Source organism: Delphinapterus leucas, chromosome 19, assembly GCF_059928025.1.
Source record: "Delphinapterus leucas isolate spDelLeu-1000000601 "Yukka" chromosome 19, BTC_Dleu_Yukka2, whole genome shotgun sequence".
Lineage (NCBI taxonomy): Eukaryota > Metazoa > Chordata > Mammalia > Artiodactyla > Monodontidae > Delphinapterus > Delphinapterus leucas.
Window position 1 is genome coordinate 15,265,160 of NC_143147.1, and position 26,166 is coordinate 15,291,325.

Consider the following 26,166-nt stretch of genomic DNA (forward strand, 5'->3'; position numbering starts at 1 on the left):
GCTTTTTTTATCCTCATTACAAATGCATCCTTTTAGAAATAACCTTTTTTTTATCCTAAAGATAATACATATTACAAAATACAATAAACTACAGAAAGGTAAAAACAAAGAAAAAACGACCACGAGTCCCAACATGCAAACATAAACACTATTACTTAGTGTACTTCCTTACAGAAAAAAAATTTCCCTATTCATTCAACCAGAGGTACCGGCTGTTTAGGTTAGGATCTGTGCTAGGTGCTGGGGATATTACAGCGAACAGACATAGTTCCTGCCCTCAGAAGGCTTACAATCTAGTTCTTGTTCTTTGTTCCATTCATTGCCAACCTAGATGTGAATATCCAATGGAGCTTCTTCAAGAAGCCAAAGAGTAAATAAGCGGATAGTGCATTTCAGGTGGGCCCAAGGCCCCCATCTGCCCAGTCCCCCTTGGGCTTCCTCCCTAGAAACGAAATAATGAGAGGATTGGACTCCTAGTGAAGGAGTTAAGATGCAGAAAGGGATAGGACTTGAGAGTCCTACCAAACTCTCAATTCAACTGGCCGAGAACCTCGGTCTCGGCCCTCTCGTCCTCAAGGAAAGGGGTCGGGAGGGAGCAAGTGGTACGTGGCGTCCAGAAAGATGACGAGGGTCCCGACGCTCGTGAAGACGATGAAGGTCCACAGGAAGAGGCGGTCCACCACCATGGCCACAAACTGCCAGTCCTCCTTCAGCTGGGGGTAGGAAGAGGAAACTGTTCCTGAGCTCCAGACCCCCAGGGAAGGCGGCCCCAAGGCCCTGTACCGCACCCAGGTGCTCCTACCACGGCTTTGAGACAAGGGCGGGCCCGCAGAATAGCAGAGAGCGAAACTGCGGGCGACGGAGGTGAGTAAAGAACAAGTCGGAAACCAGGGGGCGGGACCAAGTGAGGCAAACTTCCAATCAGAAATAAAATCGAGTGCCGGGGGCGGAGCCTAAGTTTGCGGGTGGAGCCAAGGCCACCCAGGCCTTGCCTAGGCCCACCCTCTTTGGACTCACCGCGTCGTGGTCCTCCTGTTCCTGCAGCTGTTGAGCGATGTAGCTGATTGAGGAAACGACCTCCCGTAGCTCGGGAGGCAGGCCCACAGCCCGGTTTGGACCATCGGTAAACCGCCGCAGGTCCGGGGCAGACAGTTCAGGCTGGAACCTGGAAGAGGCGAGTCTGTTTGGCTACGACCGGGGCGCAAAGACGGCCTGCGCGGGTGCTCTAGGCCCCGCCCCAACTCCCTCCTCCAACGCCCATCCAGGTTTCAAAACGTGAGAGAGCACTTCAGGTTCTCTCCGACAGCGGCGACCTCTCTAGCCTTCCGCAATTCCTCCTATTCCCTTACGCTTTAGTTCCCACCTCCCCGCAAAGTGGGCAACAGAAGGGATACTACAAGTCCCATGATGCTCAACCACGACATCCTCCGGGAGCTTAGGACGCCTGCCTCCGCACAGTCTCCTGGGAAGTGTAGTTCTCCCTCTCCCTTCTACGTGGGCGATGGGGAGTAGATACTACCTGTTGGGTTTGGGGAAGAGAAAATCATTTGGTGGCTTGCGGATGAAATATTCATCTGTTCCCCGACCCCAGCCACTTCCTGGAGAATCCCTGAGAGGTATAGGAGGTGGCTCCGGTATCTGGTCTCTCTCAGGTTTGGGTCTCTTCAGACCCAGATACGGAGGGAGTTTGTGGATAAAGATCTGCAGAGTAGAAGAAGAGGCGTATTGGAGGGGGCTCTTATGCTCTCAGACCAGAAGGGAAGCCGCCAACCACCCCCACGGCACGTGCCCATTCCTGCGCATGCGTGCATGCGTCCCACAGATGAAATGCAACTACACAGCCCAAGAGTTCTTAAGTGGGTTAGGAGGCATCCTGACTGGAAAGAAAAGTTCTGAGGGCTTCCACCCTGATAGTACCTAACCCTTAGAATGCTTCCTTGGGACCCACGATGGGCAGTATTGATGAAGAGAGTCTGGGATCTACGCAATGTTAATGATGGGAGGATAAAATTAATTGGGCAACATTTCAACACCCAAAGACCTTGGCACTTTGACACTCTACCAGGAGTTGTAGTTCTCCCTCAGGTCTGTGAAAGGGAAGGTTGAAGTTGGTGGGAGGGAGGAGCGATACCTGGACAAAAAGCCAAATACTAGGATTGAGAGTTAACACAGGTTGGAGAGGAGATCTTCTTACCTGACGGACCCAAAGGGGCATTTGGTGGGTGTGGGGTGAGCGATGGTGCAGGTTGAGGACTACGACGCTAAGGATGACTGAGAAGGTGACGAGGACCATGGTAAACATGAGGTATTTGATAATGATGGGGACAGACAGGGAGGTCTCAGGCACTTTGTCTGCCAGCAGCAGCAGGAACACAGTAAGGGTCAGCAGGGCAAAGATCGAGAGCCCCATCTTCTCTCCTTGGGGGACAGAGGGGAAGGCGGAAGGATTAGGCTTTGCCAGAAAGCAATCTCCCTGGCATAATCAGTGACCGTGTTTCCAGCCCACTCAAGGACAGGCTTTTGGAAGGGCCAACTGCATGCAAATAACTCCTACATTTATACCTCCAACCTGGACTGATTCCCCTAAATTCCACACTTGTAACCACCTACCTACTTAACCTCTCCATTTGGGTGTCCACTAGACATCTCGAACTTAACATGTCCAAAACTTAATTCCCTCACCACCGACTCCCCACATAGTCTGCCTCAGTTCATAAATGACAACTCGACCTTTCCTGTGGCTCAGGCCAAATCCCTTTGAGTCATTCTCAGCTCTCCTCTCTCTCATCCCATATCCAATCCATACCAAACCCTATTGGCTCTATCTTCAAAATATGTCCTGAAACTGATGACTTATCACATCTACCACTACCATCCTGGTACCAGCCACCATTACCTCAGATCTGAGTTATTATAAAGGCCTCCTCTTTGCTTCATCCTTTGCCCCCCTGCTGACTGTTCTCAACAGAGCAGCCGGATTGATCCCGTTAAAATGTAAATCAGATCATATCACTCCAGTGGCTTCCCATCGCCTTTAGCATAAAAGTCCTTACTGAAGTCTACAAGGCCTTCCCATTAGCTCTCTGACTGCATCACATACTGTTTTCTCTCTTGCTTTCTTCATTCAGTTACGTTGGCTATTTCTTGAATATGCAAGGCACACGCCCACCTCAGAGCCTTTGCATTCACTGTTAACTCCTCCTGGTAATTTCTTCCCCCAGATATCTACCAGGGTCATTCTCTCACTTCCTTCAAGTCTTTGTTCAAATATTGATCAAACATTCCCTTTTTAGTGAGGCATTCACTGACCATCCTATTTTTAAATTGCAACCCCTGTGATAAACCATAGCGGAAAAGAATATGAAAAAATATATATATCTGTAAATGAGTCACTTTGCTGTACAGCAGAAATGAAACACAACATTGTAAATCAACTATATTTCAATAAAATTGTTTAAATAAATAAATAAATTGCAACCCCTACCCCCATTCTCATCCTCCCCAAACCCTTTTCCTATTTTTCCTTCTTAGGAATTGACCTCTCCTAATATACTATCTAGGACTTCCCCGGTGGCACAGTGGTTAGGAATCCGCCTGCCAATGCAGGGGACGCGGGTTCGAGCCCTGGTCCGGGAAGATCCCACATACCGCGGAGCAACTAAGCCCGTGCGCCACAACTACTGAGCTTGTGCTCTAGAGCCCGTGTGCCACAACTACTGAAGCCCACGCGCCTAGATTCCGTGTTCCACAACAAGAGGAGCCACCGCAATGAGAAGCCCGTGCACTGCAACGAAAGTAGCCCCTGTTCACCACAACTAGAGAAAGCCCCGCGCAGCAACGGAGGCCAAACGCAGCCTAAATAAATAAATAAATTAATTAATTAAAAAAATAATAATATACTATCCAATGGGTTTATTATGTTTACTGACTGTCTCCCCCACTAGAATATAAACTCCATGAGAGCAGGGATTTTTGTCTGTTTTATTCACTGATGTATTCCCAGTGCCTTGCACGTTACAGATGTTCAACAAGTATTGTTAAATGAATGAATGGACCAACCCCTAGGGCAGGAACTATATAGCAAATCGAAGGATCTAAAAATGAAACCAAGTATGTAAGAATATGCCAGGTGGCTGGTTATTACTGTGGCATACAACAGGCACTGCAAACTTCATGGAAGGTATTGAAATAAATAACTATTACGGTCTGTTCTACTTCAGTCCTGTAATATTGGGTTCCAAGATTTGCCTTGCTCCAGGAAGAAGGAGAAGTTACATGTGGAAGTGTGTTCTAGAGATGCATCTCTCTCCTTCCCTAGACTGAGAGAGGGCTTGATTACAGAGAGAAGGAAAGCGTGTGCTTTTTGTTTGTTTTGTTTTGTTTTTCAGGCCACAGCAGTGAAAGCCCAGAATCCTAACCACTAGCCTACCAGAGAACTCCCAGTAAAGCATCTTTGAATATGAGAGCTTAGGATATCAGTCTCTGGATCAGACTAGTACTAAGCAGGGTTGGAACAGCAACACTGCTTCTCTCTGTGTAACGTCAGGTGAATGACTTAAACTCACTTAGCCTCTGTGAAACGGGCAGACAATTCAGTACTTACCTCACAGAGTTGTGAAGATTAGAACTGAGTTAATATATGTAACACATTATTTGTATTATCTTATAGCAAGTGCTCCAAATTAGAAAAGACTATAACTACACTTACACAAAGCTTACAGAGTACCAGGCATAGTTCTATTAACTCAGTTAATCTTCAAAATAGTCCTCTGTGGGAGGGACAACGACTGTCCTATTTCCACATCAGGACACTAAGAGATTAAGGAATTTGCCCAAGGTTACTCTGTTAGCATATTGTGCTGTCTCCCAGAGAAATGTTGGCTATTATTTCCAAGGGACACAGGAGGTTAAGGGACTAGTAGGCGGCATTTGACCAGTGGGGGAGGGAGGATGCCAGGAATGGGGAAAGGGAAAGGAAGCATTAGCTGAGCCTGGGAGTTTGTTGGTCAGAGGAGTGGCAGTTCCAAGGATGAGATCCTAGGATTCTGAAGGGAAGAGTTCAGAAGTTACTGGGTGCAGAGAAGTGAGCAGCAGAGGGGAGGTAGAGCTTGAGGTTGGAGGGGAAATCTGGATGCAGAGGCAAAGGCTCTTCCTGAAAGGAAAACCTGGGTGAGATTGCTGAAGCACAGTTCATGAAGGCCTGAGTTGGCAGGAAAACCTTCCCTGTATTATGGGTGAAGAGGAAGAACCTGAGCCATTGGTAAGAAGGAGTGCTGGGCCCCTTCCCCTCTTACCTGCATCTGGTGGCAGGTAGAAGACGAAGATGGCCAGAAGAGTGATGAGGATGCATGGGGCAATGACGTTGACCAGGTAAAAGAGAGGCTTCCGGCGAATGATGAGGTAGAAGGTGACTTCTTCACGCCGTCTTTCCCCCCCTCCCCTAGGATCCACTGGAGGCTGGATTAGCCGAGAAGGCTTGTGAATAATCTCCCATTGACCATTCTCTTGGGTGGCGGAGGGGGGGGGGAGAAGAGAAGGTGACACAGATGTGGAACCTGTCTTTGTTGGTGCCCAATATACGGCTTTCTTTTCTTTTTCTTTTTTTTTTTTTGCCTCACTGCGCCACCGCGCTGCTTGTGGGATCTTAGTTCCCCAACGAGGGATTGAACCCGGGCCCTCAGCAGTGAAAGTGTGGAGTCCTAACCACTGGACCGCCAGGGAATTCCCAGATATGGCTTTCTCTGCCACATCCTAGAGCACGGGGGACTGATGTAATAAGGGGCTAGATATGGTCCCTGGGCTGGACAGCCCATCTCTAATAAATTTGAGCAAGTCTCAATTTCCATAACCACAAAATATAGACAGTTATACCTATCTTGCTGAACCCACAGGGACTCACTGATGGAGTATATTTATCAGCCTGTTAGAAACCGGAAATCATAAAGCCCATGGACATGGGAGCCATGCCCACTCACCAATAAAGGTGCCTTCATGAATGTGCACTTCCTGCCGCTCCTGCCCATCGGGACCCAAGCCGGTCTGCAGACTGACTTCTGAGCTGTCATAGCTATAGGAACTGAACACCATGGTGCAGTTCTGCCAGTCAAAGGGGAAGTAGGTGACCTGGATGGAGTGGAGAGTCACTAGAGCTGCCAGAGAGCTGGTCAGGGCTGGGGGAGTTGGGGAGGTCACAGGGCAGACAGGGGTCAAAGGATATGGGGCACTAGGGAGATAGGGACCACCAGGGGAAGATCACAGAGAAGTGGAGTCACAGAGGAATAAGAAGGCTATGCGGGGAGGTCATGGACAATGGAGGGGGGCGGTCACTGAGGAAGACTGGAAGTCAATGAAAGTGGACAGAGAAGATGAAACTCAACGGAAAATCAGAAGGGTAAGAGAGACATGAGGGTCATGGGGATTATGGAGGAGGGATATCTGAGTGAGGGTCTCTAGGAGCGCCTTGAGCTTCCCAGGGGGGGCCCGGACACCTGGATGCTGCAGCTGCTGCGATAGATGCCCGGGGGCTGCCAGCGCACGGAGCCGTCGGAGGACACCACGACGCTGATGTCCAGAGCAACATCAAAATTTCCGTCGTTGCTGCAGGGAAAGAATCTTCTCATCTGGGATCAGGCCCCTCCCTCCGGAGGCCGCGCCCCTCCAGAGGCCCTGCCCCACCTCCCAGACTTTGGGAACATCCTTACTTGTTTAGGAGCACCACGTCTGGTAGCCACACGGATTCGGCAGTGATGCGGAGTGAATCGATGCCCTCGTGCTCCTCAGGGTCCCAGCTCAGCCTGTAGTCAGTCCACTCCTAGGGAAGCAGAGGCTGAGGGGCCGTCTGGGGCTGGAGGCTGGAAGGAGTCTTGGGATGTGCGAAGGAAGTCCGGGCAGGGAATGCAAGGGAGGAGAGCCGCGCAGGCATGGTCTGTGGTTCTGGAGGCCGGGGCTCTGTTTAAGACTCCACCTGCACTCTTTGGGACCCTATCAACTAATTTCCCCTTCTCTCTCATCGGGCCCCAGTTTCTTCTTTCTGTAAAAACGAGGGGGTTGCACGCTAGCCTCTAAAACAGTGGTTTTCAAACTGCAGTTAACGACCCTTTTCATAGGTCCGGAATCAAATGAGTGGCCCCAAAACAGTGTTAAAAAAAAATTTAGAATGAAAAATGCATGGAATGCAGCTCCCATAGTAAAGATAGGTATTGTTTCCTGAAGCTTCTGTTTCAGTTATAAATGTGTTTTCTGAGGCCGTGATGCAAAAAAAAAAAAAAAAAATCTTACTGGGCGGGACATTCGAGGAAATTGTAAAGGCAGCGGGACGCCCGCCCTTTCCCACCCTGCGGGGGTCTCCGTACCAGGTCTAAGTAGACCTTTGTGCTCATCTCCTCATCCTTCTCGTTCTAGAAGGGAAAAGTTTAAAGGGTAGATATGATGTCAGTGTAGAGAAATGAGGGGCTTGGTGGGTAAACTCTCCCTGGAAACTCCCCTCTTTCTGAGTCGCACCCTCTTGGGTTCAAGCCCCACCTCCTATAAACTGCGTTGGCTTAAGCTCCGCCTCTATCTCGTAAACTTCCTGCTGGCCGTACAGCCAGCCAGTGCATTTACCAGTCCCGGCCCCGGCCGGAGTGAATCTCTGCCCGCTGTTGTTTATTGACCCTGTCCGGCACCAAGGTCCGCCCCAGCCTATGACCCCGCCCCAAGGTCCGCTCTCCGGCCTGTCCATCGGCCCCAGCTCCACTTGAGATCTGCCCACAGGCCCGTTCATCATCCTGCCCGGCCCCATCCTGGCCCGTCCAGCAGCCACGCCCACAGCTTGTCCATTGGTCCGATTTCGACCCAATCTCTACTAACGGCCCGTCAGTCACCCAGCCTGGCCTCGCCCCGGACCCCGCCCACAGTGGTCCCTGGGTCCCGCCCTGCCTAAAGCCACGCCCCCCAGCCGGCTAGTGGGCCAGACCTCAACTCCCCGCGTGCGCCCTCACCAGGCTGATTAATTGCGCTAGGCTGAGACCAATGCTGACCCCGACGCGGTCTCCCACCTCCCGCGCCGGCCTCACCGAGCTATCATAGCCCGAGAAAAGTTTCTCGCGGAGTCGGCCCTCCGCCTCTGAGCCGCGGGCGCCTGGAGGAGGAGAGAACTGAGTGAAGCCCTGATGCCCGGCCACGACCTCTGGCCCTGTCACTGCCCCTTTGAGGCCCAGACTTACCCGGGGCGAATGGCGCCCCCAACGCCCCCAGCAGCAGCAGCAGCAGCAGCGCCCCTGGGGTCATAGCCCGCCCGCGTCGCTCAGTGAGTCCGCTTGGGTGAGCCACCAGGACAGCCAGCGCAGGGGAAGTGACGAGGCGCCCAGGAATGTGCACCTGTTATTGGGGGGCAGCCGCCAGCCTACCCGCCCCGCCCCTGGGACTTGATCCCTCCCCGAGCGACTGCCAAAGCCTGCTACCCACAGATGGCAGACAACACTTCAATTGTATAAATCGTCTTTAATTGAGAAAGCATGGAGTGGAGACTGGTCCCCTGGGAGCAGAGCCTTTTTGGGTACCTAACACCCAGCTGAGGTAAAGCCAGTTCTATTCAGTTAGAAGCTGGAGGGGTGTATGAGGTCTAGAGACCAAGAGACCCTCACCCTCCTTGGCCTGACCTGTAGGGGAGAAGGGTGGGACTTATTGCTGAATTGGTGTCTCCTCATTTGAGGGGGTTCAAAGCTATGTCCCATTTGTCTTTTTTATTCTAGACCCATTACCCTAAAGACCTCAGCTTTAAAGGGGACCTGGAAGGAATTCCTGCTGAGGTAGCTAAGTGTTCATGTCCCCCCAACCCAGGCACAGGTCCAGTCATGCCATGGTTCTGGCCACTTTCCCATCCTAGCTGCCCTTCTATGAGCCAGGGATTCCTTCCAAAACTCCTCTGCCCTTCCTCAGCCTCTGTTCCCTGGCAGGACCCCAGCTGAGTTGCAGGAGCTAGAAACTGCATGTAAAAAATAAGGTTAGCATTCTATAGGAAGAATAAGATTTTTGGAAAATTGTCTAGGGAAAACAAGAAGTTCTGGACTTAGTTCTTTGTGAATCATAACTGGGTCCTTTCCAGAGCGCCTGCTTAACAGGTATCACTAGAGAAAGTGGAAGCGTGGGTCTAGAACTCTTACTCTAGAGCAATAACATGCCTATATAGGCTCTAGTTCCATCCTAGAGGGAAGGGCTGAGAGTCGTGGTCTATGTCCTAGAGCTGAGATTCAGAAGGAAGTATGGCTCTGTATGTGTCTAGAACACCACGCTCTAGAATTGGGTGTCTCTGGGGTAAGAAAGTTAAACCTGTGGTGATCTGAGACTGGCCCAATTCAGGCCAAGACCAACAGCTGGACAGGGCCCCAATCCAGCTACTCTCTAATTGGAAACCAGGGGTCCATCTGGGTGAAGGACAGAAGCCTGATGGATCCAGAACAGAGCCTGGCAGCATGCCTGTGTTCCAGCACAGACCCTGGGTGCAGAAATGGCCCTGGCTGGGGTGCCTGGTGTTCCAGAGCCTGTCTGGAACAAGGCAAAAGGTGGAGAAGCGAAAGAAGGAAACTAACCTGAGCTGCAGTGGACCTATAAGTCTATGGCTTGGTGGCCATGAAAAGGGCAAAGGGCTCCAGGAACTGGCTGAGCCCGGGGTGGGGAAGATTTATGCCCTGGTTTTGTCAGTTTTGGAACCCCCCCACACCATCTCGGGAAAAGGCTTTGGAGGGTGTGAGTGTGGAAGGAAAGAAGTGATCAGCCAGGACCATTTTCAGACGTCCCCCTCTCTGACCCCTTTCCCGGTCCCAAGGATCTAAGGGTCTCAGCAGCCCCAGAAGTCATGGCCGGCCCCTAGGCTCCCTCAGGGTAGAGCACCTGGTGGGACATGGCTGCTCAGGGCATGAGTGTGGCAGCAGGGGTGAGAGCAGGGCCAGAAGCAGGGCTGGGAGACAGGCTGTGGTGGTGGCTAGAGCAGGGAGCCTCCAGTCTGGGGACTACATGGCAGGGGGCAGGGGGACTGGAAGGGGAGGTCTCAGGGACACTGTGGAGAGAAGGCTCCCGGTACACAGCCACTGTGAAGGGGAGAGAGAGGAGCAGGAAGGAGAGTTAGGCACCAAGAGAGCTCTGAAAGGGCTCCCTTCCCCTATACTCCTCCTCTGGGAACCCACAGAAGGAGAGCTTCCCAAACCTCCAAAGGCCAAAGCCTTCCTGGCTTGACCTGTCATAGCATGTGTCCTCTTAAAACACTTATAGCCCCTTAGCTGTGTGTCACTAAATGTCCATGTCTAGGTCAATACCGTCCCATGTGGTCCACTTCTTCCCTGGGGGTCCATACTCACCCTCCAGGAGCTTGGGCACAAAGTGGGCGGCTGCCTTGGTCTTCTTGACTCGATTTCCCTTCATGACTCGGCCCTCCTTGTCCAGGCCCAGGTACCAGGCCCGGCCAGAACGACGCTGGCGATAGAGAGCAGAGGCGTACAGGACATAGTAATTCTCAAAGACGCACTCCTTAAAGCGACACTCAGCTGTGAAATGTGGCTGAGGAGACAAAGACCCAGAAAGGCACACACAGACAGAAAGACAAAAAGACACATCACTGAACAGAAGGGAGCCCTGGGAAAAACAAGGCAGGATATAATCCATACGTTTGAGACTGGGAGAGCCAACTTCTGAGTCCCCGCAGGAACTGGGAGAAAGGGAGCATGAGGAAGAGTCTGGTGGCCCCCCGAGGGCCGGGAACTAGACTTCTGGGGACCTGGGATAAGAAGATAACTTCTCTCTGCTCTACTCCCAACCTTTCACCATCCAGGGCACCTGGAGGGAGTTTCTGCTTGGAGGAGTTCCTGAATCCTTCCCCAGCATCCTGAATGACTCTGGGGAAGTGAGTAATAATGAGGTCTAGAGGAGGTTGGAGAAGACACAGGGGTCCTAAAAGGTTGGAAGAGTTGGACATTCAAAGAGCCTGGGGGTATTTAGGAGGCTATTGGAGGAGAAGGGATTGGAGGGACGCTAGAGGAGGTGCTTGGGAGCAGGCAGTGAGGACAGGCAAGAGCTGGAGGGAGAGGAAGCCCTGAGCTGCAAAATATCTGTAGCTGGGAAGGCTGTAGCTAGGGGAGTCCCCTGACTCCAGGCCACTCTGCCCCCTTGTCTCACCGAGCTGTAGAGCAGCCCCTCAGCGTTCATGGCCACGTAGTGACCCAGCTTGGCACTCTGGATGGTGACTACACGGAGCCCCACAGGGATCAGGTTGAAGTGGGCTGGGGGTGGAGAGAAGGGGTATCAGTACCCCAAGCCTCCAATCCCCATCCGAGCCCCTCCTCAATTCTGGTCCCAGTTCTACTTCTTCCTTTGCAGGGTCAAAGAGCCAGACTGAAAACAACAGAACCTGAAGCCACAATAGGACTGTCATCTCCTATGCCTGCGCTCCCCCTTCCCACCCAGCAGCTGGCTTCCCCTCTCACTGAAAGAGCTGGTGTCCTCTGGGGTGCCCTGGATGCTCCCATCGGGATTCGCCTGGAGGTAGAAACCCTGGCGGCAGAACAGTTTGGTGACGATGCCTTTGAGCTGAGGCTCTGGAGAGAGAGACATTCATCTTGGAACATGACATCTCTGTTCCCAGAAACATTGCTACACTTGGCGGGATCAGAGGAGAGAAAGAAAGGAGGATGGAGGGAAGGAAGAGGGTCCCAGGGCCCCAGCTCCCTGACCCTCTAAGCAAGCTCTCTCCCACCTCTCTTTGACTCCAGAGGAAGCTGGGGTGTGGGTCCCTTCTGCTTCCTCTAACCAGCTTTCAGTTTAATTGATTGAAATGTATTTAAAGGCTTAATTCCTGCTCTACAGCTCAACCAGAATGGGGGGAGGGGAGAAGAAGGAAGAGGAAGGGGAGAGATACATGGAAACGCAGAGGACAAAGGGAGACAGGCAGAGCTGCTGAAGGGGCAGTGTGTTTGCGAATGTGGGGGGCATTAAGGTGACCCCAGGGTAGGGGCGCCCCCTCAGGAGTGGGGGTGGGACTGGGCCTGACGCTGACTCAGCACCTGCTGCTGCGGCTGACGCTCGCTTCGCGCGGGCCTCGCCTTGGCCCAGCGCCGGCCTCTCTGACACTGACCCATCTGTCTGTCTGTCTGTCTGTCTGTCTGCTGGCTCGCGGGGGCCCAGCCCTCCTTGAGGCTCAGCCTCTCCCCTTCAGCCAGGTAACCCGCCTGGGATGGGGGATATTCGGTACTAAACCAAGGAAATGGGGGAGGGGGCCAGGGAGCTGGTGAGGCAGGCTGACTCACGTGGGGGCTGGGTCCCACCCAAAGGGTGGGCTGCGGACCGTACCACTGCGGAGGGCCGGCGGCGGGGGGAGGAGGACGCCAGCGGGGGGTGGGGGGGGTCTCCCCCTAGGGGAGCTGAGAGCGGACGGGAGTGAGGCCAGAGGGACTTCCCGCCTGTCGCACCTGTACGGGGACCACACGCTAACCCTCACAACTCTCCTCCCCCGGCGCTTGTGGCCGAGTTCCCGGTACCCCCTCGTAGATGGTACGACCCCCAGTCTCCGTGCGGGTATCCAGCCGTTTAGTGTGTCTGAGTTCCTCGCGGCAGAGGGTCCCCTGAGCCCGTGGGACCCGATTTCTGAGTCGCGTAGGCGGTCATGGGGGAGTGCCCAGCTCCCTTCTTGAAGTGCAGGTCACGGGAGGAGGGCGCACAGAGGGGCGGACTGGCGAGGTAGCTGCAAGGACACCCGGGGGAGAGCTTGGGGAGATTGGTACCGAGCCAGGCAAGCTCGGCGAGGAGGAACGGATCCAAGGCTCGGAGGAGCGGGAGAACCGGGGCGGGGGCGGGGCTGCCGGAGCCGCAGAAACCCTCGGGGTGACCCAGGCGTCCGGAACCCCCAGGCCCCTCCACTCGGCATTGAAAGAATCGCGAGAGACGGCACGTAGGCAGAGGATGGTGGGGGTGGGGACTCCTGTGTTGGGAGGGGGGCCGAGTGGGAGCTGCCAGGCTTCGGGGCACCAGGCTTAGCCCCTCAAGCCTTCCCCTTGCCCTCGAAAGCAAGGAGACTCGGGGTTACGGGCGAGAGAGAAGGGAAACTGAGGCATAGTCTGGCCGAGAGTTTGTGGTCCAGGCCCACCCCCTTTCACTTTCGGGGAGCCCCCGTCAGTCGGGCCCCGCTCTTCCGAGTCCCTGGCCTCAACCTCCCAGGCAGAGAGACCCCCGGCCCGGAGACCCCGCCCCAGCCACTCACCCGGGCAGCGGTCCGGCCGCGCGGGCCGCCCCCCGCACAGTCGCACCTTGGACAGCAGGATGAGGAGCTGCTTCTGGCAAAGGGACTTGGTGCCGCGGGGACACACGCGCCGCTGCGCCGACACGGGCCGGCTGCCCCCGGGCTCGTGGACCTCCCGCTTCTGCCGGATCAGGCTGCTGGCCAGTGCCGCCATGGCGCCCCGGGAGGAGACACCCCAAAACCGGCAGGCTCCCGGAGCGCGCTGCCCCCCCCCCCGGAGAAGCCCGCTAGCTCACCAGGACATGCTCTTGACTCTCCGGTCCGACTCGCCGCCTCACCCACAGGACCTGAGGATAAGCCCTAGACGACCCCCACCCCAGGCACCAGCTCCCACCCTTGGGCCTCTTGCTAGCTTCGCCAGACCCAGCAGCCTATGTACCGCTCAGTTGACCCCACCCTCGACCTTTGCCCCCTACAGAAAACTCCCCCTTCTCTGATCTCCAGTGTCCCTGTCCCCCACTAACACTATCCCAAAGCCAAGACCCTCAAATTTTCCAGGATGTGGTTCCAATATCCCCAGGCACCTTTCCACCCTATTTCCGGGACCTGCACTCCTGCCAAAGCCACTCTTGTAATTTTAAGGGTGTGGGTCCTTAGCTTTGGGGATATTAGCTCACCCCACCCCTGATGGGGTGTTGCCAGTGTCTAGGAAGAACCCAACCTTGGTGTCTTTTCCTTTGCCGCCCTCTAAGTGAAGAATCCCCCACTTTTTTTCACTGAAATCCCCAAAAAACTATGCCTTGAAATATCCAGACTGTCGCCAATCAGCAAGAAGAGGTTCCCAGACCCTGTCTCTGGACGATACCACTTTTTACCAAGTCACCCCCATTTCTAGTGGCACAGCATTCCAGCTGCTGAGCCCCTTTCCTCACCTTGTTACCATCCACTCCTTTTGAAGTCACCTCCAAATCCGCCCTTCCTAGTGGTTACACCAGGTGGTTGTCTGGAGGGCCCTCTGTCACCTCGGAATAAGGAGCATAGGTTTTTGGCTTTTTTGTTTTCTTCTGGCAGCCCCTAATTTCCTCGCGGACAGCTGGTGCTGTTTAGATCCCACGCCCTCCAATCCAACCAGCCCCCCGAGAGAGGAGTGCACCCACGTTGTCACGGGTCCCCAAATGTGAACAGACCCGCTGTAAGTCAGAGCGCATCAGAGCTTTCTGCGACAGGGCTTCCTTGTCCTCCCCGGGACTGCCTATAGCACCCCCTCTTCCTTCCCCGACGCCCCTCAACCTGTCCTGTCTTGTCGATCCGGGGTCGGCTGGCGCTGGCTCCGGTTCCAGGCTCCTCCCTCCCTGTACCCCGCAAGCGGAGCTTCCCCCCACGCCCGGCTAGGCGTCCCGGACCCCAGGAAGGATTGAGGGTGTCTCCGCAGAGCGCCCTGGTCTGGCGAAGTGAGCACTGGGCCTGGCGGCTGGGCCAAGCGGAGCGGCGGCAGCGGCGGCAGCGGTAGCGGCTGTGGGAAGCTGAGGCGGCGGCGGCGACAGCGGCTCCCCTCTCCTCCGAGAGCCGGCCCGGGGGCGGGGCAGGGGGCGGAGACGCCGGGAAAGAGTGGCGGGGGTGAAGCTGGGCGGGCGGAACCCCGGGGTTCCTTGGAGGCAGGGAGTGGCGAAGGTCTTAGAGACAGGCGGAGCCGAGGCAAGGCCGCATGTCTCGGGGTTCAGAGAAGGAGGGACAAGGAGGCGACTCCACTGAATGGAACTCTGGATGGGGGGAGAGGTTGGGCTTAGATAGATGGAATGGCGGATGCCCCGAGAATGGAGAAAGGGACCCTATTGCCTGGGATGGAGGACAGAACTGGATGAGGAAGGTGGGGGGAATAACTGAAGAGATAGCGGTGGTGGTGAGGTCTAGCCTGGGGTGAAATCCGGCCTCCTTAATGTCTCTGCTTTTGTGTGAGACAAACTGTCAGTCCCTGGTCTCCATACCTCTCTCCTTTACACGTTTTTTCAGCAAATATATTACCCCCATCCCTATTGACTCCTAAGAGAAAAGACCATAAGAACTGGCGGGAGATGGATGCCAGACGCTGCTCCGGAGTGGGAGGGGTGCTGGCCACAGATTTGGAAAGTGGAGAGGCCAGAATGGAACGACCTGTGCCAGGGATGGGGCGGGAGGAGGGTAGGAGGAAGCGGAGGAACCGGCGAGGAGGCCTTCTAGAATGGGCTCTTCAGGCCCAAAGCGCTCAGCAGACTGTCTCCCGGGTGAGGGGAGAGCAGTCCCCTCCACATCCCGCTGGCCAACAGAAGCACATTCGAGGTTAGTAGGAACAGCGTCTTTAATGGGCCCCGCCTCCCACGCCGGCTAAGCCGCCCCCCTTGCGTGCAGCCTTGGCCTCTTCCACAGCGGCGCGCAGGGCGCGGGCAGGGTCCCTGCGAAGCAGGGCCAACGCCCCGAGCAGCGAAGCGGCGCCGTCCCCCGCACGGAGCTTTTGGCCACTCAGAAAATAGTGGGGCAGCGTCCCGGCCTCGAGCACCCGGCCCAGCTCATCCAGCAGCCCGAGGCAGCAGGCGCCCGCATTCTCGGGTCTCGCCAGATAGAGCGCGGGCAGCCGCTCGCACGCCCAGTAGAGCAACGTCCGCAGGAGGTAGGGCGCCGCGACCCCAGTCCCGGCCACCAGCGGGCGCAGCAGCGCCTGGGCCGCCGCGTGCGCTTGCAGCAGGGGAACGGGTATGCGCGTCTTGAGCGCCAGCTCTTGGCGGGCGAAGCAGAGCTGCCAGCCGGAGGCGTCCGGCCGCTCTGTGCCGCCGCCGCCGGGCACCAGGTAGAAGGAAGACGACTCCGAGGCCAGCGGGCCGGCCCACGAGTGGCTCCGAGCCCCCTGGGGCCAGCCGGCCACGGACACCACGGGGATCAAGTCGAAAAGCAAGAGGCGGCGCGGGGGCCCAGGCGTAGCCACAAGGATGGTGGTGACCCCCGCGTGGCGGGCTGCGTGGACCAAGCGCGGGGCACCCGGGACCGGAAACAGGGACTCAGCGACTGCAGCCAGTGAAGCAAAGAACCAGGCAGCCACCTGGGCGGGGCACAATGTGGGCCATGCCTCCGGAGCCTCCGACGGCTGTGGCACTGGGCTAACTTCGGCTGCTTTGGTGACGTCACCATTCGTTTTTTTCAGTGGTGAGGGAAAGTCAACATCGGTTACGTCTTGTTGAGGCAGCTCTGGCACTGAAACATTACTAGGTGAGTTTTCCAAAGACTCGTGTGCCTCAGGGTCAGTGACGTCACCGTGTAGCTGGTCCACGGAGATTTGCGGATCCTTGGGAGTTTCTTTGCTTTGGGCTGGGTGGATCGAATCACGTCCTCCTGGGACTGGGGGTCCTAGGCAATCCTGCCATGCCTCCCGGACCGAGGTTCCGCGTACCTGCTCTGGGAGGAAGAGCCATGCGTAACAGGATCCCACGTCCAGTTGCAGCTCCTGCCCAGTGCCATCTAGCGAAAGCACGGGCACCAGCAGTGTGAAGCCGGCGTCGTAGTGAGGTCCCCGAGCGTAGGGACCTAGAGGCGCAGGCCCCAGATCCAGGGAGCCCTCGCGAATCCCGCCACGAAGCAGCAAGAGCTCTGCCTGAGGAGGAAAGCGAGGGTCCCGGCGGTGAACGAGACCTAAGGAAAGAGAAGGGATCGTAAAGGCGTGATCCAGAGCCGGGGCGGGGTGAGGCGGAGCTGAGAGCTGCAAGTTCCCGAAGGCTAGGAGGGTTACTTACCAAGCAAAGAGAAAACAAAGTCCTTGGCCTGGAGGAGATCTGGTCCTGGCTTGGGACCTTCACTCCAGCTCGCCTGCACACCCAGCTCCTGGATCAGCTGGGTTAGTTCTTGCAGCTGCGCCCCAGAGCAGAAGTCGATGTCCGTGAGCGGCCGGGCTGGGGCTGGGGGCGGTGGGCCCCACCAGGGAGCACTCCCCCAGACCGCGGAAGCCATATGGCTCTGTCGTCTGGGGGCTAGGAAATACACAGACGGGAGGAAGCCCAGACGGGCCGTTCCTTTTGCTGTGGAAAACTGGCCCCCGTTCTTTTCTCTTCCAGAGGCCAAGAGGGTTCCCAAGACACAGTCCGCCAATGGGTCTGCAGACGAAGGGCCCTAAATTTGGTCTTGAAAGAGAACAAATAAATACCTCCTCCGTCCTTGCCTTTTTCTCATATGCTGGTCCCCGCCCCCATGGAACGGTTCACCTGACTCAGCAGGTAGAAAGTAGCTGTTTGGCCCCTCCTAAGGAATGCAATAGCCTCCTTCGCTGCCCCTTGTCTACGTCCCCTTACCTCTTTTTCAGAAGAGGCTAGTGGCTTGCGGCTTCCCTCTTAGGGTTAGCTACAAAGGCTGGGAAGAGAATGGATAGGAAGATTCAACAGGTAACTTCTTCCTGCTGCCTGCAAGGTCACGCCCCTAAATTATAACCACGCCCCTTTCTGGAGACTGTCGGGGTGGTTCCGGACCAGCCCGGCCTCCAGTCAGAGTTCAGTCACTCCTTTCGCTCTGCAGAGATCTCGCGGCTATCCTGGGAGTTGTAGTTTGTCTTCAAAGCTACCAGGGCGTTGGGGCCACGCCCCCACATCCTTTCCTGTTCCGTTGAAGTAGTGCCTGATGGAAGTTGTAGTTTCTATGGAGATAAACTATTCTGTGTCTTTACAAGGCCAGGTCAACCGCACAAACACTCCTTGGGGTTAGGACAGAGGCCTAATAGGATGGATCTGAATAGCAAACAATAATGAGGGACATACACTAGGGCATGCGGAGAAATAGGGGACTCTACATCTCACTTGGGAGTAGAGGAGCCCTGGTCATTTAAATCTAGAAGGGTTCTTGCATGCAATTATAACTTCATTTTAGAGATGAGACTGCAAGCCTAGAAAGGTTGCACATGACTTGTCCAAGGTCAGAGCTGAGCCACAGAGGTGTTGGAAATGGGCTCTCCAGCTGGGATATATCTCCTTGGAATCGGTGGTGGTAATGTTAGACAAGAACACACCGATAGTGTGCATGTAGTGACCCAGGGATGGACATCTGACTCAGGGAAGGGACATATTAGTGTTGCCCACCTCAGACACACAAGTGGTGGCAGGGAAAACACTTTGCAATCTCGCAGCTTATGTGTGTATACAGAAGAGTTATCAGGACTGAAAATCAAGTCCAGAGGAAACTCCAGCTGGGCTAGGGGAAGGCAATGAAAAATTATCAGGGGAAGGAAATGGCTTTCAGCAACCAGTGCTATCATGGACACAGCTTAAGTCCAGGATGAAACTAGGAGCCAGAATAATAGGACAGAAAGATAGGACACCAGAGACACGCTCACAGATTAGACCAATGCATACTGGACCAGGAATTCTTACATGCCTTTTTCCCAGGGGTCTGTCTCTACAGTGAACTAGGCTTAAGTCCATGGGCAAGAAAATTAAGTGGAGACACCTCGAAAAATTGAGAGGCCTATGAAGGAGGGGACCCTCAGAATCCAGGACTCAATTTGGGGAGCCTAAAACACAAGGTTTCCTAGTCACTGACAAAGAGAGGTCTTCTCCCTCAGTAACCAAGAGCCCCAAACACAGCCCAGAACGGGGGAGGCAAGTTTCCATACATCTGGTCGTGACCCAAGAGACCAGATGAGGAAAACTGAAGCCTGGGCTCTTTCTCACAGTCTGGGGAAATCAGGCATTGGGTGTCCATCCCCACATCTTACCTCCTCCCCAGAGGGTGGCTTCTGAGCCACCCTAAAAAGAACTAAGTTCTCTGGGCTCTGGGGGAGCTTTAAGATGCTGGGGGTGGGCAACAGGGAAAGGAAAATTGCTCTAAACTCTAAAGCACTGCTCTCCAATAGCATTTTCCATGATGATGCAAATGTTCTAAATCTGTGCCGTCCAATACAGTAGCCACTAGCTCCATGTGCCTACTGAGCATTTAGAAGGTCGTGGCACTGAGGAACAGAATTTTTTTTTTTGGCCAAGCCATGAAGCTTGCGGGGTCTGAGTTCCCCGACCAGGGATTGAACCCCAGCCACAGCAGGGAAAGCGCCAAGTCCCAACAACTGGACCGCCAGGGAACAGAACTGGATGCCAGGGAAATTCTGTTCCCTGAGGAAGAGAATTTTTAACTTAATTTTTAACAGAATTAATTTTCCTTAATTTTAACTAATTTACATTCTAATAGGCATTTGGCTAGTGGCTACTGTAATTGACAATGCAGCTCTAGGGCCTTGGGGATAACGGATTTAGCTAGACAGCGATGGAAGGAAAGCAGGGATAGTTTAGGTCCTCATCAGGCCCTGTGGGATGGGGCTGGGGTGGATGTCCTCAGATAACAACAGAACACTTCTCTTGTCTCTTTATTCCTCATGCATATCTGTCCCCTCTTTTTCTAAAGTGCTCATCACACACTGATATCCCCACTCCTTGATGGTCTCCGGTGAGTTGTTGGATGTCTGTCGGTGAAGGCGCCTGGGAGACAGAGCTTCGCACTTGTCCCTGCCTGGTCTGAACTGTCTCTCGCGGGCGTCAAAGACCACATGCCCTAGCCGGGTGCCTGACCCAGGACAGTAGGGCTTCCAGCTGGTTTTGGGATGCGTAGACATCTGGCGATAGTTCTGGCAGGCTGGAGGAACTGTATCCATGGGCTGGTACACCCAGTCTTGGCTGCCTGCTCGCCGGGAGGGTGATTGCAGCTCAATCAGTACAGGTACCTCTGAGAAGGTTAGCAGGTCATTGTAGGCCACCTGAGCCTTGGGAGAGCAGGAGTTCTGACTGGGTGGGACAGAAGTCCATGGTATGTGCTGCCCCGCATCCTCCTTTCGACGAACTGCCTCAGATATAAATGACTTTCAGGTCTGATGTGGGCCCAAAACTTGGACAGAGTCAGTTCCTAGAGGGTTCCTGTGGAGGCCAGGATTTGGGATAAGGCATGAGTTGTTATGGAGGCCTGATCTCTTGGATAAGCCAGAGTCTTCAGTAAGGGCTGGACCCTTATGGGGGCCAGGATCTCGATTAATTCCTGAGTGCTGTGTAAGCTAGGGTTATGGGTATGTTCTGAGCCCCTGTGAATTCCAGCATCTTGGGTAAGGCCTGGAAGCTTGTGGAGGTCTGGATCTTGAGCAAGGCCTGGGTTCTTGGGGGAGGCCTGGGTTTGGGGTAAGGCCTGGGTTTCTGGAAACTCTGCAGACTTTGGAAGGGCCTGGGGTCCTTGGAAGGACAGAGCCTTCGTTGAGGCCTAGACTCTCATGAAGTTCAGGGGGTTGGGCCTGGCTTGGGGTTTGGGAAGTAGTGGATAACTGGGGAGGGATGGGGCCCTGGGAAGAGAGGACAGACTGAGGAGACTTGGAGGTTGGGGGAAAGGTGGGGGGTTGTATTAAGGTGGAGGGCTTCTGGTGGTTGCTGTGTTGATGAAGGACCCATGATCTGGGAGAAACAAGAGGCAGATAAAGAGTGCATGGTGGAGGCATGGTGCATGGTGAGCTCTGGGCACTGGTTCGAGAATGGAAGCAAGGTTGAGAAGGTGCAGCATCATTGGAGTACAGGAATTTGGGGTAGACTGGAGTCTGGGTGTCCGTGTTTCTCTTCTCAGACCTGCAAGGAAGGAAGCTGCAGTAAGGGAAGGTCTTGGACTATACAAATTTGTCTTTGGCATCATTTGAGATCTTCCATTCCATATTCCCCAACTCCAGGTAACCCAGTATGGATCCTGTGGAGGGCTTAGCACTGTCCCCACTACGTTGCTTGAGTGTTTGTTCAGCTGTACCAGAGCTCACCAGACCATGCCCCTCTTGGGGCCTGGAGAGGGTACCCAAGTCCTTTCTGGAATACCCAGAGTTCTGAGGGGGACACACATGGAATCACTTCTGCTTTACCCTGCGGGCATCGCAGACCACACGGCCGGAGGAGAGGCCTTGGCTGAAGGCAGACAAGGTAGAGGGAATAGAATCTAGGATGGGGGTAGGGGTGGTGGAAGGGACTGGAGTGGTCGTCAGGGCCATGACCAGTGCTAGGACAGAGGTTGTGTCAGAGGTCGGGACAGGGGCTGGTGTAGGGGCTAGGGCAGGAGTAGTAGCAGGGGCAGAAGTTGGGGGAGGGACTGGGGCAGAAGTTGGGGGAGGGACCAGAGTGTTGGCATGGGTATAGGTCAGATGAGCATGGGTCAGGGTGCAGACAGATATGTGGCCCAGGGACTGGGCTGAGGCCTGTGAGGGGGCCTGGGCTTGGGCCTGGGCTGGGGTATGGGCTGAGGTATGCTCAGGGCCCTGGACCTGGGCAGGGCTGTGCTCAGGGGTGAGGGCTGGGGAGGGGGTCTGGGCCTGGGGCGGGGGTGTGCTCAGGGGGGGGGAATGTGGAGCAAGTCTGGGCCTGAGGTGGGGCGTGCTCAGAGGGGTGGGTGGAGGAGAAGGTCTGGGCTTTGGCAGGAGTGTTCCCAGTGGGGTGCACTAGGGAGAAGGCCTGGGCGGAAGTGTGCTCATGGGCGTGGCCTCGGGAGCAGGTCTCGGACTGGGGGAGGTGTGCTCAGTGGGGTGGGCTGAGGAGAAGGCCTGGGCCTTGGCAGGAGCATGCGCAGGGGGCTGAACTGGGGGGCGGGTCTGGGCCCAGGCTGGGGCCTGGGCTGGGTCAGAGTCTGGGGTCTTAGTCTTGCTCTCTTGGGGCAGGTGGAGTGGAACCACGTCCACCTTGCTCATCCTTCAGAGCTTGGATGATGTCTCTTACCTGGAGTAAAAGTTGGCTTGGGACTTTAAGGCTGTGACCGGAGGGGCCTCCCCAGCTCCCACTACCCGCTCCTTCCACAGTCCCCGTGGAGCCTCCGTGGAAGCCCCAGTCCGTCCACACTGAGGCGGCATCCAGCAGCACTTAGAAGCATTCTCGTCATTTGTGTCTGGTATCCAGGAGTTTGGGTGGTGGTTTGGGTGCCCGAGCAGGAAGCTTGGGCGATGGCGGAAGCGGGAAGAAACTCTTGAGCGCAGGTTCTTGGGATCCACGGAGCAGCGCATGCGCATGCGATGGCTGCCTACACAGCTGGCTTGCTTGTCTGCGGGGAAAGGCGAGATGGTTCAGGGCCTGGCTTCCTGAGGGGCTGAGAATCAAGGCAGAGATAGAAGAAAGGGGACAGGCCCACATCCCCTGAGCCCACGCTGGCGCCCACTCACCTTTGGGGAAAATGCGTTTGAAAAGTGCCCGCAAGAATCTCTTCAGATGCCTCCAGAGCTGAGGGAAGAAGGGGAGGGGGGAGGCCGGGAGCAGGGTGAGCCCTGAAATCCAACCCTTGTCCGGCCACACCCCAGCAGCTCTCCCACCTCAGCCCCTTCAAGACCCCAGGGCTCCCCCAACCCCGCTGCCCAGATCCTGCCCTGACCATAGTCACCACATTCATCCCCAAGTTGAGGAAGATGAATCTGATCAGGATCAAAAGAATTGAGTCTCCTAGCTCCTGGCATTTCCTGGGGATGCTGCCAGAGCATGGATCGGCTCAGTAGAGGGCTCGCTCACCCATGGCCGGGGGTCCAAGGACTGCCTGAGTCCCCTGGCCTCCATATAGTCACTGGGAGCCAGACTGGGTCATGATGGGGCAGGTGGTGAGGTCACAGTGAGGGAGGGGGACGAAAAGGAGGGCCCAGGGTGGCATTCCCCTGGTAACCAGGGTCAGGTAAGCTGAGCCTGGACAGTCAAACAGGGCCCGTAGGCCGGCACACCTCCCCTCGAGCGGTCATTCATTCGCTCACCGCCCGGTCACTCACTTGTTCGAATGACACATTCCGTCTCTTGGCCCCTCTTGAGACTAGGAAGACCTTGGCCTCAGAGGCCTGCTGAAGGCCTGGCTGGAGTCCAGAGCCTCAGCCTTCTTCATGCCCTTCACTGGGCCTGGAGCTGGACCTGCCCAGATGTGGAACCTCCCAGTTTGGAAGCAGCTTCTTGTATGAGGCTCTTTGGGGACAGGGACAGCTGAGACACAGAGGAGGTGCCCAGAGACCAGTGGTTTGGAGTCTGCAGCTGCAGACCTACTTAGTGCATGGTATAGGACCAGGAGGGGCCTGCTGGCAGAACTGTGGCCACTAAACCAAGGGGACCCTCAGGCCAAGAAGGGGACACTGGCTTCTTATTGCAGGAAGCCAAGGGCAGGGACCCAGGCTGGCAGAAGGAGTGGCGCTTCCAAGCCACAGATCACCAGTGTTTCCTGGACTCTGGCGCTCTTTATTCCTCTCTCCATGCCCTGCCGCCCCCCCGCCCCCGCTCCCATTTGCTGCTGGTCAGTTCATTTTCCCAGTCTGGCTCCCGTACAGAGAGGGCCTCGAGGCCGAGGTGGAAGGTAGCAGCGAGTTGGCCCGCGCTTGGCTCTCCTGCACTTGCCGCTTCCGCTCCAGGCTGTCATACACCTGGTAGTTGGCATTGCCCCCCGGGTTCCGCCTGAGTGGCATGAAGGTGGGCGGGGGTGGAGGGTGCTCGGTAGCCTGGACGTCGGGCAGGGGCTGGGAGGGGCGGAGGAGCAGCGCTGAGCTGGGAGCCGGGGCCCGCTGGTACGAGGCCTCGGCCAGCACCGTGAGGGAGGCGGACGTGGCCAGAGGGCGCCGCACGGGCAGCATCTCGGCCCATTCGGCCGCCCGGCGCCGCACTTCGTGGGGATCCCGGGAGTAGTTCAAGTGTCCCGTGGAGGGGTGCGGGCTGCGCTTGAGCTGGTTGTGAGCACAGCTGGGGAAGCTCCGTCCGTGGGCCGGGGGGGAGTTGCGCTGCCAGGCTTCGGGCCGGCAGCCCCGAGGCACCAGAGCGGATGGAGTCTCAGAGCCCTCCAGACCACGCCGCCGTTGATCCCAGGAGTCATACGGGAGCTGGCCCCTTGAGGGGTAAGTGCTATGCCCCCCAGGGACCCACGAGGGGTTAGGGGGCAGCCGTCGGAGAGGTGGTGGAGACGAGGTCCACTGGTCAGCCTCCACGTTGCCCCAGATGCGGGATGGTGAGCAGGGGGCCCCGAAGGACTGCAGCCTTAGCTCGGACTTGGCCTCCACACGCTTGGCCATGCGGCGCAGCTCGGGCGACAGGTAGAGACAGGGTGGTGGCAGGCTGGCCAGGATCCCACCCTGGCAGGCCCAGAGGCCCACGTTGGAGGGCAAGCCCATCTGCTGGTAGAGCCCTCCCCAGCACCCCCACGGGTACTTGGGTTGTGGGAAGGAAAGCTCCTCCTCCTCCAGGTAGGAGTCCGGGTCCTCCCGATCAAAGGAGGGCATCGGCCGCAGCTGTGACATCCCGTGGCTGCGATGCGGCCTACGGAAGCCTGAGCGGCTGTAGGGGAATTGTCTGCGGTTCTTCGGCCTCCGCTGGTGGATGCAGGGGCGGCGGCTGCAGCTGCGGCTACAGTTGCCGAGATGATGGTAGGAGGACAGGGAGTAGCAAGTGGGGCGGGCCATCTTCACTTCCACAGGGTCCAGGATGCAGTGGGTGTGGACATCTTGGGCCTTGGCTGGAGGATGTTTGGGGGAACTTTCACAAGCCTGCGAGATTTCATCTGGGGGATGCGAGAGTCCATGAAGGCAGGGCAACTGTCAGAAGAGTTCAGGGTTGGGAACCTGGGGGCCTGGGTTTCTAGGGCCCTGGGAGTGGCGGGGGCGGGGTACCCCCTACCTGTCTTCCGTACTTACTTTTCTGATTAATCCAATAGATGGTCTTGTCTAAGGCATTCTGGAGCCCATGCCATACCTGGGGTGGGGTGGGGTGGGGTGGGTGAAAATGAAGGCCAGGCTCTCTACCCTCACCGTTCCTGCAGACGGAGGTGCAGGCTGCAGCTGGTTCCCACCCTCAGCCCTCTTCACCCCTACTGGTGGTCCCCAACCATCGCTGACCATAGTTGCCATGCTGATCCCAATGCTGACAAGAACGACAAGGCCCAGCAGCAGGAGTAGGAAGTCCTCCGCATTCTGGGTACTTTCTTGGTATTGATGGCAGCACCCCAGGTTTTCATACCAGAGCCGGTTTTCCATGGTGGCGTGTCCTAGGGCCACCTGGGCCGCGGGCCGCCCCCCCCCCCCCACCGGCCCTGACCCACAGTGCACTCATGCCAGGACCTGCAGACACCCACCAACAGGTGAGGGAGCGTGGTCATAATGAGACACGTTGCAGGGAGTCACAATGCCGAGGTGGCCAAGCTTTCATCCACTCAGCTGGCCCTTTATGTGGCCATCTCTGCCCTCGGCGCCCACTACATGGAGCCTAGTCCCCAGAGTTCAGTCTGTCCTTCTGTCTCCATGGGGCCTTGCTTAACTTGATTTGCAAGCATGGTTGCTACAGATGAGAGACAGTCTTCATAGGGACTGAATCATGCATAAAGGATTTCCTCCATTTCATTGTTCGAGACATTATGGCAGCTTATGTAGCCTGTTGTGATTCCCCACCCACGCCTGCTTGGGGCCAGCAGCGAGGGTGACTAGATGGATGAGTGACAGTAAGAGTCCCCTCTGGGGTCGCCCCACTGCACCATCCCCTCCTTGTCCTGCCCATTTCCCTGTCATAACCCCTCTAGTACCCACCGTACCCACCCCTTCCTGGCGGGGGGTTGCAGCCTTATGTGTTGGTGGTCACTGAGCCCACTGGCCCCTTTGCTTCAGAGCAAGGGTTTGCCACCTTTGCCAGAGACCACCCCCAACCATGGTTTCTCTCCTTCCTAACCAACTGCCCTCCCACTGAGCCAACCCTCCGAGTTGAAAACCGGTTAGCTGCTGTCTTGAGAAAACCACATGAAATTCACAAAGCACAAAATAGATGTAATTGTGATATGACAAAAGGAATCTACTATTATAAACCGGGTTCATTGCTGGGGTCTGTGAAAGTGGTACCTGGGGAACCTCAAGTCATTTTGTTTGTACAATGAACATCTCAACAGATACAGAGGAACAGGGAATTCCCGGGAGGTCCAGTGATTAGGACTCCACGCTTTCATTGATGAGGGCCCCAGTTCAATCTCTG

The 26,166-nt window shown here is 56.0% G+C and overlaps 4 protein-coding genes and 2 pseudogenes across 4 annotated transcripts; all 6 read right to left on the reverse strand.

Moving 5' to 3' along the window:
- Positions 1–99: 99 nt before the first annotated feature.
- On the reverse strand, positions 100–8,440 carry LOC149744762 (acetylcholine receptor subunit beta-like). Its single transcript, XM_089899893.1, has 11 exons — positions 8,205–8,440; positions 7,980–8,119; positions 7,353–7,397; positions 6,702–6,811; positions 6,489–6,597; positions 5,976–6,123; positions 5,295–5,504; positions 2,195–2,418; positions 1,520–1,701; positions 1,018–1,165; positions 100–713 (listed from the first exon to the last, which is right to left on the reverse strand). The coding sequence occupies exons 1-11, from the start codon at positions 8,266–8,268 to the stop codon at positions 573–575; spliced, it is 1,521 nt and encodes a 506-aa protein (XP_089756019.1). The 5' UTR covers positions 8,269–8,440; the 3' UTR covers positions 100–572.
- Positions 8,441–8,474: 34 nt separating this feature from the next.
- LOC149744763 (fibroblast growth factor 11) lies at positions 8,475–13,634 on the reverse strand. Its single transcript, XM_089899918.1, has 5 exons — positions 13,226–13,634; positions 11,457–11,567; positions 11,149–11,252; positions 10,335–10,533; positions 8,475–10,067 (listed from the first exon to the last, which is right to left on the reverse strand). Exons 1-5 carry the CDS (start codon positions 13,416–13,418, stop codon positions 9,889–9,891), a joined length of 786 nt encoding a protein of 261 aa, XP_089756044.1. The 5' UTR covers positions 13,419–13,634; the 3' UTR covers positions 8,475–9,888.
- A 1,674-nt stretch (positions 13,635–15,308) lies between these two features.
- LOC149744764 (transmembrane protein 102) lies at positions 15,309–17,661 on the reverse strand. The gene is made up of 3 exons (XM_089899892.1): positions 17,515–17,661; positions 16,963–17,346; positions 15,309–16,861 (listed from the first exon to the last, which is right to left on the reverse strand). Exons 2-3 carry the CDS (start codon positions 17,174–17,176, stop codon positions 15,540–15,542), a joined length of 1,536 nt encoding a protein of 511 aa, XP_089756018.1. The 5' UTR covers positions 17,177–17,346; positions 17,515–17,661; the 3' UTR covers positions 15,309–15,539.
- A 1,832-nt stretch (positions 17,662–19,493) lies between these two features.
- Positions 19,494–21,209, reverse strand: LOC149744765 (uncharacterized protein SPEM3-like; annotated as a pseudogene).
- Positions 21,210–21,653: 444 nt separating this feature from the next.
- On the reverse strand, positions 21,654–22,708 carry LOC149744766 (uncharacterized protein SPEM3 pseudogene; annotated as a pseudogene).
- A 389-nt stretch (positions 22,709–23,097) lies between these two features.
- Positions 23,098–25,911, reverse strand: LOC149744767 (uncharacterized protein SPEM2-like). Its single transcript, XM_089899904.1, has 3 exons — positions 25,047–25,911; positions 24,846–24,903; positions 23,098–24,712 (listed from the first exon to the last, which is right to left on the reverse strand). Exons 1-3 carry the CDS (start codon positions 25,182–25,184, stop codon positions 23,463–23,465), a joined length of 1,446 nt encoding a protein of 481 aa, XP_089756030.1. The 5' UTR covers positions 25,185–25,911; the 3' UTR covers positions 23,098–23,462.
- Positions 25,912–26,166: the final 255 nt, after the last annotated feature.